Source organism: Jaculus jaculus, chromosome 11, assembly GCF_020740685.1.
Source record: "Jaculus jaculus isolate mJacJac1 chromosome 11, mJacJac1.mat.Y.cur, whole genome shotgun sequence".
NCBI lineage: Eukaryota > Metazoa > Chordata > Mammalia > Rodentia > Dipodidae > Jaculus > Jaculus jaculus.
In genome coordinates this window covers 111,076,675-111,089,030 of record NC_059112.1, presented here as the reverse complement: position 1 = coordinate 111,089,030, position 12,356 = coordinate 111,076,675, and the positions used below count along the sequence as shown (strand labels likewise).

The window sequence follows — 12,356 nt, the reverse complement described above, 5'->3', positions numbered from 1 at the left end:
GGGCGGGGCTCGAGGTGTGTGGGAGGCACTTGTCCAGATGCTCCTCTTGGGCAGAACACGCTAGAACCCTGTGATGATGGCTGTGTGGCCTCCTGGGACCACACTGGCCTTCAGGAACAAAGCTGTACTTCCTGGAGCCCCCTTTCCCTCACCTGGTGATGACCCTGTTGTGCTTTCAGGTCTCCTGTGGGAGAATTCCTTCTGGCAGGAGGCAGGACCAAAACCTGGTTGGTTGGGAACAAGCTTGTCACTGTGACGACGAGTGTGGGGACTGGCACCCGGTCGTTGCTGGGCTTAGACTCCGGGGAGCTGCAGGGTGGCACAGAGTCAAGGTGACTTCTCTTTCTCTTTTTGTGCACACTGCTGACCTGGAGACCCTGGGGCCTTGTTGATGCTGTATGTGGGCACTTCCATCCTCAGCTTTGATCCCGGTGTACGTGTGAGACAGACAAAGGAGGCACCAGCCAAACTAGAGTCCCAGGTTGGGCAACAGGTGTCCCGTGGAGCACGGGACCGGGTCCGCTCCATGTCAGGTGAGCCTCCACCCCAGCTACTTCCCTGGCAGGTCCTCAGCTTGCTTCAGCTGCCTCTAGACTGCAGTCACTGTACAGGAATGCCTCAGAGCTGAGACACTGCTGGCTGGGATCAGTACCAGCTTGCTTGCTTATGACCCTTGGTTGTGTGTGAGCCAGTGTGGTGCCCTGGTGCAGCAGTGGGGCAGAGGTCTGCAGCTGAGGGTCCTGGAATACCCTTGGTCCAACATGCAGGCCCAAGGCCTCTTTGCTGTCCTTGGCCTAGGAGGTCACCACTCTTGGAGGGCCAGGCACCTAGCCTAAGGCTCTCCCTGGGCATGGCTCCCATGCTTGCTGGCTGGCTAGATCCTGGGTAGAGGGGCCAGTTTTGCACTGTGGGCTTTGTACTGGGAAGCTGTTAGTCACCAGTTGTACCTCCTTTCTTCAGGGGGCCATGGACTTCGAGTTGGTGCCCTGGACAGCCCAGCCCCCCACACCCCAAGTGGTCCTGCTTCTCTGGGATCACAGACTGTACCAGCTACAAAGCCTGAGAAAACCTCTGCTGGTGTCCAGCTTCCATCGTCAGAGAAGACAAACCTGGCAGCCTACGTGCCCCTATTGACCCAGGGCTGGGCTGAGATACTGGTCCGCAGGCCCACAGGTACTAGGAGGGTAGGCAGGCTGCCCCATCAGGAGGGGCCTTGCCCCTCCTTGGTACGTCCACGGCGTACCTCCTGCCAGTTATGTGATCATTTGCCAGTCTGTGGGACCCAGGGCAGCAAGCAGGGCGATCCCCTTGAGGCTGGGTCCACAGAGGCCTGTAGTGGGGAAGCACCAAACAGGGCAGCCTGTGCAACAGATGTTTATTCTCCCAGGTGGGGACAGGTGGGTTTCCTCCAGAGACCCCTCTCGGGCCTGTGGACAGCTTTCTTCTCCTTATGTCCTTGCTGTCATATCTCTGTCCTCACCCCCTCTTATGAGGACATTTGTGAGCTTGGACTAGAGCCCTGTCCACATGACTTCATTTTACATTGATCCCTGCATTACATTTGCTGTGTCCACAGTGACATTCTGAGGTTTTGGGGATAAGGGCTTAGCATATGAATTTAGGGGAGAAATAACAGTCCATTAACGGACACCTCAGCCAAAAGGAAGGGCTTAGCAAAAGCTCTGGCCCAAGATCAGTCCTGGGGGTTGCTGAGACTCAGTGGTGGGAGAATGACAAAGGAGGCTTACAGGGCATTGGCATGCTAGGCTCTCCTGGGAGTCTCTTCCCTGAGGTGTGTCCTAAGCCTGCCCTGCCCAGCTTCAGTGCAGGTGCTGAACTAGGGCAACAGAGGATGTAAGCGGATGCAGGCTGGTTGGCATGATGTGGGCGGGGGAGGGGGCAGCACAGGACAGCTGTGAGATATGTGGCCTAAGGCCTGAATACCGTCCACCGCCAGGGAACACCAGCTGGCTGATGAGCCTGGAGAACCCGCTCAGTCCCTTCTCCTCGGACATCAACAACATGCCGCTGCAGGAGCTGTCCAACGCCCTCATGGCCGCCGAGCGCTTCAAGGAGCACCGTGACACCGCCCTGTACAAGTCACTTTCAGTGCCAGTAGCTGGCACAGCCAAGCCCCCACCTCTCCCGCGCTCTAACACGGGTGAGCATGTGGTAGTGTTCAGTGTGGGGCATGGGCAGCACTGAACCCTGGACTCCATGTCTGGTGGCAGCATGATTCCTTCCTCTGAGACCTCCTGCACATTATCTTTGGGGGTACTTGGGGAGATGCCAATATTCTGGGCCCTGACATTTGGGAGCAGGCTCAGGCCTACTGAAAAGGCCTTCCTTGGAAACTAGCAACTGCTGGCCTCCACAAAGATGCTGCTGGGGTTGGCACTGCTGGTCATGGTGAGCTCACTGGAGCCTTTGCCAACACCTCCATGGAGGCTGTGGCGTGGGGGAGAAGGCACTCTGTGTCACTGCACATCCCCACTGGACCTGGGGTGGGATGCCTGAGACTGTGTGCCTGCCTGCGAGCCCCATGCCCTACCAGTCTCACCCAGGCCAATTCTTGGCCCTTATGTGTGGCCACAAATGGCACTTGGAGGCTAAGAACATCCAAGTGTGGGCATTCAGCCAGCACAGACTTCCCAGAGGCTGCACGTGATGTGATGTCTGGAGAGCTGGGAGCCCTGTGTGCCGGCCCTGGCCGCCGCTGGCCCTGCCCTCTCTCCTCTCCAGGCCCGGGGCTGTGCCCATCCTCTCTGCTCGGCCTTGTGCAGTGTCGGCCTTGCGCTGACGCGGCTGCTCGCGTGGTTGCCTTGCAGTGGCCTCTTTCTCCTCCCTGTACCAGTCCAGCTGCCAAGGACAGCTGCACAGGAGCGTTTCCTGGGCAGGTATTGGTGCGTCCCTGTGAGGAGGCCATGTGGTGTGCAGAGGGTCACTCTGCCCCATAGATGCTGTTCTCATCGCTCCTCATCTGGTCACTGCTCATGGCCGGCCGAGCCTCTCATTGCCCTCTGGTAGCAGGGTCCTGGCTCGCATGAGGACATCTGCAGGACACCTGTGCTTTGCCTGTGGGAACCCTTTGACTTGTGCCCTTCTGAGCTGAGCGCTGCTCCTGAGCTGTATGTGGTCTCCAGCTAAGGGGGTAGGGTAGCCCAGCTCTCCTTGGTGCCTGTGGGTGGCAACTGTTGAGCCTGACGCTAAGGCTCAGTTGAGCAGGCCTTTTCTTGGTATCTAGTAGTCTGTTTGACGTTGTGAACACAGGTTGCCTCACTCCTGCCTTTCACCACAGCTGTCTTGGGGCCCTGCTGATAGGCCCCTGGCTGGCTGGCTACCCGCCCCATGGGTTTCCCCATGTGGGCAGAAGGCAGTTGGGGAGGACAGTGTGCACATCAGTGTGTGTGCAGGCGCTATGGGAGGCTGTCTAGCCCATGCTAACCCTCAGTTGCTTCTTACCCAGCCTGCTCCAGTATTGGCCTGGGAAATGCTGCATGGGGACCTCATCCTTTCCCTAGAGTTCCCAGCTTGAGGCGAGCCTCTTTCCTCAGAGCAGGTTGCAAGTTTTGCATACAGATGGCTACATCCCAAAGTTAGCCTCCTTGGGTTCAAAGTTCTGGAGAAACTGGGCCTCTTTACTTGGTGTGCCCCTCCCAAGTCAGGAGCCTTCTCTAGTGGGTTTCCTTACTCTGCCTTCACCTGCCTTGCTGGAAGTGCTGTGGTGGCATCTGGTGAACTCAGGGTAGGCAGAACTACTGGCTGCCAACCTGCAGGAGCACTAAGCAAGGGCTCCCCTAGCCCTCAAGTGTTCGCCCCCAGCCTGCTCCGCTGGAAGTGGCAGGCAGAGGGTGGGGTGCTCTGCAGGCCATTGCCCCTCCAGCAGGGAGAAGCTGCTGCTCTGAGGACATGAGAGCGCCTGGCCCAGCCCAGCAGCCTTGTTTGTGTCCTTCCAGACTCGGCTGTGGTTCTTGAGGAGGGAAGTCCAGGTGAGGCTCACGTGCCAGCAGGCCCACCCGAACTGGAGGACTTTGAGGCAGCGCTAGGTACGGACAGGCGCTACCAGCGTCCTGATGCTTTCAGCAGGGTGAGTACCATGGGAGCCAGTGAGTGTATGTAGGGCGTGGGTGCAGCTTCTGCCTCAGGCCTCCTGGCTCTGAATTTGCTTGCCCTGTGAATTTGACAAGGCTTAACCCCACCTTCTTTACTAAGAAGTGACCAGTTCTTTTCTGTTTGTCCCTCCTGCTTAGACTATTGGGGTGGTCTTTATTTTAGGACTTCTTCAGTCTGTGGGGCTCTTGACATCTCTACTCAGCATGGGCCAAGGAAGGTAGAAACCACAGCCAGAGGACTAGACAGGGCGCAGGAGAACCGGGGCGTGAATGGCTCCTGATGCGCCCCCCCCCCCATGGTCTTTGCAGTCATCCTCAGCACCCAGCCAGGAAGAAAAGCCATCCCACATGGAGGAGTTGGCAGCTGGAGGCGTCCCCATTGAGCGGGCTGTCTCCGAGGGGGCTCGGCCTGCAGTGGACCTCTCCTTCCAGCCTTCACAACCCCTGAGCAAGTCTAGTTCCTCTCCTGAGCTGCAGACCCTGCAGGACATCCTTGGGGACCTCGGGGACAAGGCTGACATTGGTCGTTTGAGTCCTGAGTCCAAGGCCCGGTCCCAGTCAGGGATCTTGGATGGGGAAGGGGCTTCCTGGTCAGCCCCAGGAGAAGAGAGCCAGGACCCTGCTCAACCTGAAAGTCTGCTGCCATCCAGCTCCCCCCGCTCGCCCAGCGGCCTCCGGCCCCGAGGCTACACCATCTCTGATTCAGCCCCATCACGTCGGGGCAAGAGGGTAGAGAGGGACGCCTTCAAGAGCAGAGCCGCAGCTTCCAGTGCTGAGAAAGTGCCAGGCATCAACCCCAGGTGGGCAGCAACCCCCGGATTCCTCTTGGTGGCTCCTGGTGTCTTGTGGTGGATAGGAGCCACAAGGAGGGCAGGTCCTTGGCTGTGAGCCCAGGCACTGCCACTGTCTCTGCAGGTGGGGCCTGTTTCCTGGCCCTGACCTCACCATCACTCCCTCTGCAGCTTTGTTTTCCTGCAGCTGTACCATTCGCCCTTTTTTGGTGATGAGTCCAACAAGCCCATCCTGTTGCCCAATGAGGTAGGCCTGCCTTCCCTCCCATGCTGGGGGCTGGGGTAATGGTGGTCCGAGCTCAGGTTGGAAGAGTCCCACTGAGGACTAGCCAATGGGCTGATTGGGTTGGTGGCAGGTGCCTCTGCCCTAGGCTCACATAGGCTGTATCTGCAGTCCTTTGAGCGGTCGGTGCAGCTCCTTGACCAGATTCCTTCGTATGACACACACAAGATCGCTGTCCTGTATGTGGGAGAAGGCCAGGTGAGGCTGCAAGGCTCCAGGGCCGGCTCTCTGAGGCAGTGTGGTGGGTCTGGGCCCTTTCCTCCTGAGGGTTCAATGTGTCTAGTGTTCTGGAGCATCAGAAGCCAGGGACACAGCCATGAGATGACAGACTGACATACAGGCAGTGCGGGGTACGTGAATGCAGGAGCAGAGTGCAGACTTGGGATGCACATAGGAAACAAAGTGGCAGGAGGGGCCATTTCGGGATGCTCAGTTAATAGTAGGACACAGTCCGCTTTTCTTCTGAACAGTTCTGAACTACGCAGTCACCATGATACACCCGCATTTGAATGCTTCCCTCTGGCTGTGATGCTTTGGTGGTCAGGTGGTGACTGTACACAAGAGGAGCAAGTTGGGTTGTTGAACATTGCTAGGGTTCTGGGGTGTGTTGGAGACCAAACTGGCTGCGTGTGGGGGTGGGACAAAGGTGGGAGGGAGCCCAGGTGACACCAAGGTGTCTGGGCTGGGCCACTGCCAGCACGCACTACTGAGTGGGGAGCACTAACAGGCCCATCCTAGCCCTCCGTCAGTGGCAAGTCCACTAGGCACTTGACAGCTGGGCTTGTGCCACTTGGCTCCTCCACTGTTTCCACAGAGCAGCAGTGAGCTGGCCATCCTGTCCAACGAGCATGGCTCGTACAGATACACCGAGTTCTTGACAGGCCTGGGCCGGCTCATCGAACTCAAGGATTGCCAACCTGACAAGGTGTACCTGGGTGGCCTGGATGTGTGTGGCGAGGATGGCCAGTTTACCTACTGCTGGCACGATGACATCATGCAAGGTGCACAGCATGGTCTCTGGGGCATACCAGCTCTGGGCTGGGTGGTGGTGCTGTTCCCAAAGCCCTCTGCTCTGGGAGGGGAACAGAGCTGCTGGAGAAACCACAGGGAGCCTGGTGGGAGGCAGAGGACTCAACCTGGGACCCCAAAGCCCATCCCAGCCTCCTCCACCCCACAGCTGTCTTCCACATTGCCACTTTGATGCCCACCAAGGATGGAGACAAGCACCGCTGTGATAAGAAGCGGCACCTGGGCAATGACTTTGTTTCCATCGTGTACAATGATTCTGGTGAGGAATTCAAGCTGGGCACCATCAAGGTGAGTGGGGCCCCGGTGCTCTGAACACCCAGGCAGTGCCTGAGTTCTGCCACCTCCACCCCTGACCACGTCTGCTGGTGTATTTGGTCTTGAGCACCCTGGGAGCCTCATGCACTAGGACAGGCCCTCAGTGACATGGGCACAGGTCTGCACCTCTCCAAGCCTGTTATCTGTCAGATGAGCTGTTATCCTTGCTAGCGCTGGTGCTTCGTGTTTGCTTAAGGCTCTGGGGGCCTCAACCCCACATGAAGTATTTACCATGCCCAGCCCGGGGTCAGCACTGCCACCTGCAGGCATCAGTGTGCTGGAGAGCTGAAGGGCGGCTTGCAGAGTGCTCAGGCTGCAGCAGAAGCCCAGAGCCACAGAGCAGGAAACGGGAGAGGACAGAGGTGCCCGTGAGGAGCTAGCAGGACTATTCAGGGCGGCTAATTGTACAGCCACCAAGGAGACATGAGCAGAAGGGACAGTGTGGCTCCTTGCTGAGATGGGAGGGCCTGTAAGGCCAGGGTCACACAAAGGACAGGGCCTTGGAGTGGCCAGTGTGGGAGCCAGCTCTGCATCCCATGGGTGGGTGACTATGTAGTATGTGCCAATGGGCACTTTCAGAGCAGTGCAGCATGCAAGGGAGAGGGAAGAAGTTGAAAAGGATGCCCAGTGAGACAAGCCTCTTGAGGTCAGAGTGGCCCTGCATGTGCTTGTGTTGTGGCAAAATGACCTTTCTGTCGCGTGGACAGGGCCAGTTCAACTTCGTCCATGTGATCGTCACGCCGCTGGACTACGAGTGCAACCTGCTCACGCTGCAGTGCAGAAAAGGTGAGGCCCCGGCTGGGCAGGGTGGCAGCTGGGCCCGAACTCGGGAGTGAACTCTCTTTCCCCCCAGACATGGAGGGCCTTGTGGACACCAGTGTGGCCAAGATCGTGTCTGACCGCAACCTGCCCTTTGTGGCCCGCCAGATGGCCCTTCACGCAAATGTGAGTGTGGGAGCAGGGCTGCATCCTGGGTACGAAGGGGCTGTGGATGGGGGCTCATCATTCTTCCCTGGGGTTCCCAGATGGCTTCACAGGTGCACCACAGCCGCTCCAACCCCACTGACATCTACCCCTCCAAGTGGATCGCACGTCTCCGCCACATCAAGCGTCTCCGCAACCGGGTAGGAAGCCTGGGTTTCCTCACCTGTGATGCTGACCAGGGTGAAGGCAAGAGCTAGCTTGGGTAGAGTGTATTGTGCCCCTTCTGGGCTCAGTGTCCTTTCCCTACAGATCCGTGAAGAGGCACACTACTCTAACCCCAGCCTGCCTGTGATGCACCCTCCAGCCCACACCAAAGCCCCGGCCCCTGCCGAGCCCGCCCCCAGCTACGAGGCAGGCCAACGGAAGCGCCTCATCTCATCAGTGGACGATTTTACAGAGTTTGTGTGAGGCCCCCAGTTCTTCAGGTGTCAAGCAGATGCCCAGAGCTGGATGGCTGCCCCTCTGTCTCCTAGGACACGGAACTGTATGTATTCTATGTAAATAAACTGTGGCCACGTCCACCCAGCCTGTGACACCCCGAGAGAAGCACAGGTAGCAGTCAGACAGCTGCTTTATTGACTTTGTCTGTTTGGGGTTGGGGCAGGGTCGGGGTTGAGCTACAGCCAAGCCCGCAGAGACAATGCAGAAGTAGGCAGGCACCATCACACATCGCACACATGCCGTCACATACACACACACACACCCTCCCCTGCCACAGGGGCCAGCCCCCAGGAGGGGTTTTGTCCTCTAACTTGGCATCCTTTGCCCCACACTAGTCCTGCCCTTGCCCAGACCTGACACCAGCAGGCCTGGGTGCTACCTGATTCCAGTCAAGGGAGGAAAAAGGCCACAGTGGCCCAAATACTATCCAGCACTTGCCTAAAACCAGACTCGGATCCAATAAATGGCCACAGCCTCCCCGCCTCCCCAACCCTGGGTCATAATGGGCACAGGGCCCCCAGCTTCAGCCCTAATTGAAAAAAGTGACATACAAAAATATATACATTTTAACCCTGTATAAATTACTGACGCACATAAAAGGGGACGGCGGCTAGAGGCGAGTGCTCTGAGGACAACAGGAGAGGCAATAACTTAGGGGTGGGTGGTGGGAGTACAGCTCAGCTCTCTCTGGAGCTTGGGTCCTTAGCAAGGGAAGATGGCTGCCCAGGAGCAGGGCTGGGCACAGCCCACTGTACCTGAGGACTTGGGAAATAAATTAGCGTCTCAGAGGCTGGGTACTCGCTCGGTCCAATACTGCTGTGTCCTCCCGTGGGGAGGGGACCCTGGGTCCTGGCTGGCCACACAGCCTATTTAAAGTGCTAAAGCCTATAGGCAGGCAGACAGGGCCACACTGCCTGTGCCCTGGAATGTGTGTGCAGCCATTCTGCCTGGCCCAACCTGGAAGGCGGCAGAAGGTAATACTGAGCGGTGTTTACTCTGGCTCTGAGGAGAGAGCATGGCCAGGTCACCGGTGCTAAGTGCTGCTGGGGTGGACCTTGTTTTTAGGCCACAGGGGTGCTTTGCTGGGGCCTGTGGCTGGATCCATCCCCCGACTGGCCCGAGCAAGGCGGTTGGGCAGGGCTGGCCGAGGGCCTGAGGAGCAACTAAGAGGAGGCAAGGAGGGAGTCTTGCTGTGCCCATGGCCTCGAAAGCTCTGGAGCTGCTGCTCTAGCTGGTAGACGTCCTCCGTGGCCTGGTTGAGGCGGTCACACTGGGTGAGCAGGGCCTCAAACGCAGCGTGGAGCCGGGAGGGCTCCGGCTCCGCCAGCCCCCGCCCCCTGGGCACCGGGCGGCCCAGGCCTACACTCAGCCCACCCAGCTGGTTGGATGAGGTGGAGAGGTGTGAGCCATCGGAGCCGGCACTGGGCGGAGGTGCAGCCGGCGAGGACTTGGAGCCCCTGGATGAGCGGGAGGGCAGCGGCTCCATGCCTTCAAAGCGGACTTTATGGCGGAACTGGGGGCGGCACAGGGGCTCGGTCAGTCCGGCTGCACCCTGGGCTTGCTGGGCCCAGGGTGCGTCCCTCTCCCCCCCACTGGGCCGTACCCACCTCTTTGACTTTGCTGAAGCCCATCCAGAGGCGCAACCTTCGCAAGAACAGCTCCACCATCTCGTAGTCTTGGGGTTCCCAGGCTGGGCGGTAGAGCTCCCCACGCAGGGCGTGATAACGCCAACGCAGGAGGACAGCCCCCAGCCTCAGGGCACCCCATATCCGCAGAGCCCAGAGTCCCACACACAGCAGAGGGGACAGGTACCAAGACTCAGGGCACAGGGTGGGGACCTTGTCCCCAGGACACAACACCAGGAAGGCGTGGAGCACGTTGTGAAGAGAGTCGGCACCCGAGGAGATGAGCTGAAAGGAATTGGATAGGTAAAGGCATGCCCAAGCCGAAACCCTCCCCAATCCACCCCAGGCGAGTCACCTACTAGAACAGCCAGCTGAGTGTAAGCTACACCAAGCACCACCAGGCCCAGGGTGGCTCCCATGAGTTCTGGCAGGGCTCGGCGTAGTGTCTTCCCAAAAACAGACCACTGGCGCACGAACCGTAGCTGCTGGGCAGCCTGCGGACAGGCAGATGGTCAGCCTGTGCTTGGCCATAGTGTCTGGCCCAGCCCTGCAGCCTCCCAGAAGCCCTCACCTTGACCAAGAGCAGGAACAGGAGTGAGGCGGCCAGGCCCTGGGCCACAGCGCTCAGCTGAGCCACCTGGTCGAGGCTGGTGAAGCGGCGCGGCCGGCCGCGCACAAATTGAGTCCACTGGCGCTCCGCGGCAAACAGCTGGGCCAGGCGCACAAGCCCGGTGGCCGCCATCAGCACCACCAGCAGCCACTGTGCCCAAGCACCACGCCACGCTGTGCACACGCATCCTTCCCTGCGCCAGGCACGCACCTCAGCCACAGTGAAGTACAAGGCAAACAGCAGCAGGCATGCCTGTGGAGGGCAACGCGAGGGGGTCAGGGATGGGCAGGGTACTGGGGGTGGTCTAGGTCTTTGTGGGACGTGGCCACGCTGAGGACTAGTGTTCAAGCGGGTAGAGCAAGCTGGGTGTGGTGACGCACGCCTTTGATCCCGGTACTCGAGAGACGGGTAGGAGGATCACTGAGACTAGTGAGTTCCAGGTCAGCCTGGGCTAAAGCGAGACCCTACCTCGGAAAACCAACAACCAAGGAGGGTGGACCATACCGAGGTGAGCAGCTGCAGGGAAAGGCCTGTGCTGAGTCTCCGCAGCGTGAACGGGCGGATGCTGAGGGCGGCCAGCGCGTGGCCAGCAGCAGGGAACTCCAGGCGCAGCGTCACAGCTGCGTGCAGCCCCACAGCAGGGCTGTAGCGCGTGAGCTCCACGAACACCGCGCGGCTCCTGCACACAGGGCAGGTTAGTGGGGGCCATGTCGGCAGAAGGGCAAAATGATGTGGGGCAGGACGAGTCACATTTGCCAGAAACAGTGAGCCGGTGGCCACGGTGGCAGCACAGCTGGCTGGCAGAGGCCTGCTCAGGGAGCATCTGCCCGCGTGCTGCCTACCAGCCAGCACCTACCTGCTGTCCAGCCAGTTATGTAGCTTCAGAAAGCCCAGCCGTGCGCGGCTCTCCTCCAGGCTTAGGCCCAGCTCCTGCACGTAGCCACCACTGTCATACATAGCACAGTAGCCCCAATACCACGCACTGTGGAGACAGGGCGGTGTTGGAGCCTCCCCGGCCCAGGCGACACCTGAGCGGCATGCCCTCAAGGGAGCTAGGAGCTCCACTGGAGCACTTCCCCTCACCCAGGTGGAGGCCAGGGCCTGCATTCTGCTCACCCCAGCAGGTCAGGTGCAGAGTAGGCCCATGTCTCAGAGCCATTGTTGGTTGTACTCTGCCAGCCAATTCCATAGTCGCTGGTGCTGAAGCCTCCCGTGGCTGAGCACGTGTGCGCTGCAGAGCTGGCAGGGTCTGAGCAGAGTCCTAGAAAGCAGAGGGCCAAGGCATGACTACAAAGCTGTGACCTTCCCAAATTCTCCCAGCAGCCTTAAAACACACATCATTATCTGTTACAGAAAGCAAACAGGCAGGAAGAGGGCAAAGGTCACTCCACGGGCAGCAGAGCTGAAGCGGAGCTCAGCTGCGGGTCGCTGTGACAGGAGCAGGCTGACACGCAGGGCCCTCCCCAGCTCACCTTCCTGCAGCCGCACCTGCCGCAGCCGTGGGGGCCCCAGCTCGGGGCTGGACTGGTTCCCATGGACATAGGGCAGCAGCACGTGGGCCATCCATGGCCAGAACTCATCAGACCTGCCAGCAGCAGACAGTTACTGGGGTTAAGACTGTCAGGGCCCAGGAAGCACTGCTGCCACCGGAGGGGACAAGTCCACGTCTCCTGCCTGGAGGACGTAAGGCTGTCCTGACACTGAGCTATGCACCGCAGAGCACCAAACAGCTCCAACCTCTACCCCAGGCTCTAGTCTTAAGAACCAAATGTCCCCTAGAGGCAGGGCTGGACTGGACCAAAGACCATCGGTGCTAGCCTGGCCCAATACACAGATGTGTATGTGTGTGTCCTAGACTGTCACCTACCGAGTGATGGCCAGAAAAGCCTGGCTATCCAGCTCCTGCTTGATGGCACTCTGCAAGCGATAGGCGTGGCCATGACATGTGTCATCCCCATAGTTGGCCAGCAGCGTCACCAGGAGGAGAAGCATGTACACCAAGAGACTCTGGGGACAGGGGTGGATGCTGTGGCAGATGACTGCAGCCCACAGTGCCAGTGCAGGGTTCACTGCTGTTCCTGGCCAGTGTGCTGACACCAAGGAACAGCAGCACAGACCCACAGCCGGCATTGCTCTGGGGCAGACACACAGCACTGAGAACTAAGG

At 59.3% G+C, this 12,356-nt stretch overlaps 2 protein-coding genes across 9 annotated transcripts in view; one reads left to right on the top strand and one right to left on the bottom strand.

Moving 5' to 3' along the window:
- Positions 1-8,078, top strand: part of Tsc2 (TSC complex subunit 2) — a 45,866-nt gene extending 37,788 nt beyond the window's left edge. For 6 of the 7 annotated variants that reach the window (XM_045161659.1, XM_045161658.1, XM_045161656.1 and 3 more), the window contains 14 exons: positions 180-332; positions 421-533; positions 961-1,173; positions 1,958-2,161; positions 3,957-4,087; positions 4,422-4,912; positions 5,075-5,150; positions 5,298-5,384; positions 6,001-6,187; positions 6,364-6,503; positions 7,238-7,316; positions 7,384-7,475; positions 7,556-7,654; positions 7,764-8,078. In XM_045161659.1, coding sequence (XP_045017594.1) covers positions 180-332; positions 421-533; positions 961-1,173; positions 1,958-2,161; positions 3,957-4,087; positions 4,422-4,912; positions 5,075-5,150; positions 5,298-5,384; positions 6,001-6,187; positions 6,364-6,503; positions 7,238-7,316; positions 7,384-7,475; positions 7,556-7,654; positions 7,764-7,922 — 2,224 coding nt within the window. In that variant the 3' untranslated portion in view covers positions 7,923-8,078. Of the gene's footprint in view, positions 1-179; positions 333-420; positions 534-960; positions 1,174-1,957; positions 2,162-2,828; positions 2,898-3,956; positions 4,088-4,421; positions 4,913-5,074; positions 5,151-5,297; positions 5,385-6,000; positions 6,188-6,363; positions 6,504-7,237; positions 7,317-7,383; positions 7,476-7,555; positions 7,655-7,763 lie in introns of all 7 variants that reach the window. The other variant, XM_045161660.1, reaches the window with a different exon arrangement.
- Positions 8,068-12,356, bottom strand: part of Pkd1 (polycystin 1, transient receptor potential channel interacting) — a 45,183-nt gene continuing 40,894 nt past the window's right edge. For both annotated transcript variants that reach the window (XM_045161652.1, XM_045161653.1), the window contains exons 38-46: positions 12,058-12,197; positions 11,663-11,775; positions 11,307-11,451; positions 11,047-11,172; positions 10,695-10,869; positions 10,152-10,442; positions 9,940-10,074; positions 9,563-9,865; positions 8,068-9,468 (exon numbers count right to left, since the gene is read on the bottom strand). In XM_045161652.1, the coding sequence (XP_045017587.1) occupies positions 8,989-9,468; positions 9,563-9,865; positions 9,940-10,074; positions 10,152-10,442; positions 10,695-10,869; positions 11,047-11,172; positions 11,307-11,451; positions 11,663-11,775; positions 12,058-12,197 (1,908 nt within the window). In that variant the 3' untranslated portion in view covers positions 8,068-8,988. The remainder of the gene's footprint in view (positions 9,469-9,562; positions 9,866-9,939; positions 10,075-10,151; positions 10,443-10,694; positions 10,870-11,046; positions 11,173-11,306; positions 11,452-11,662; positions 11,776-12,057; positions 12,198-12,356) is intronic.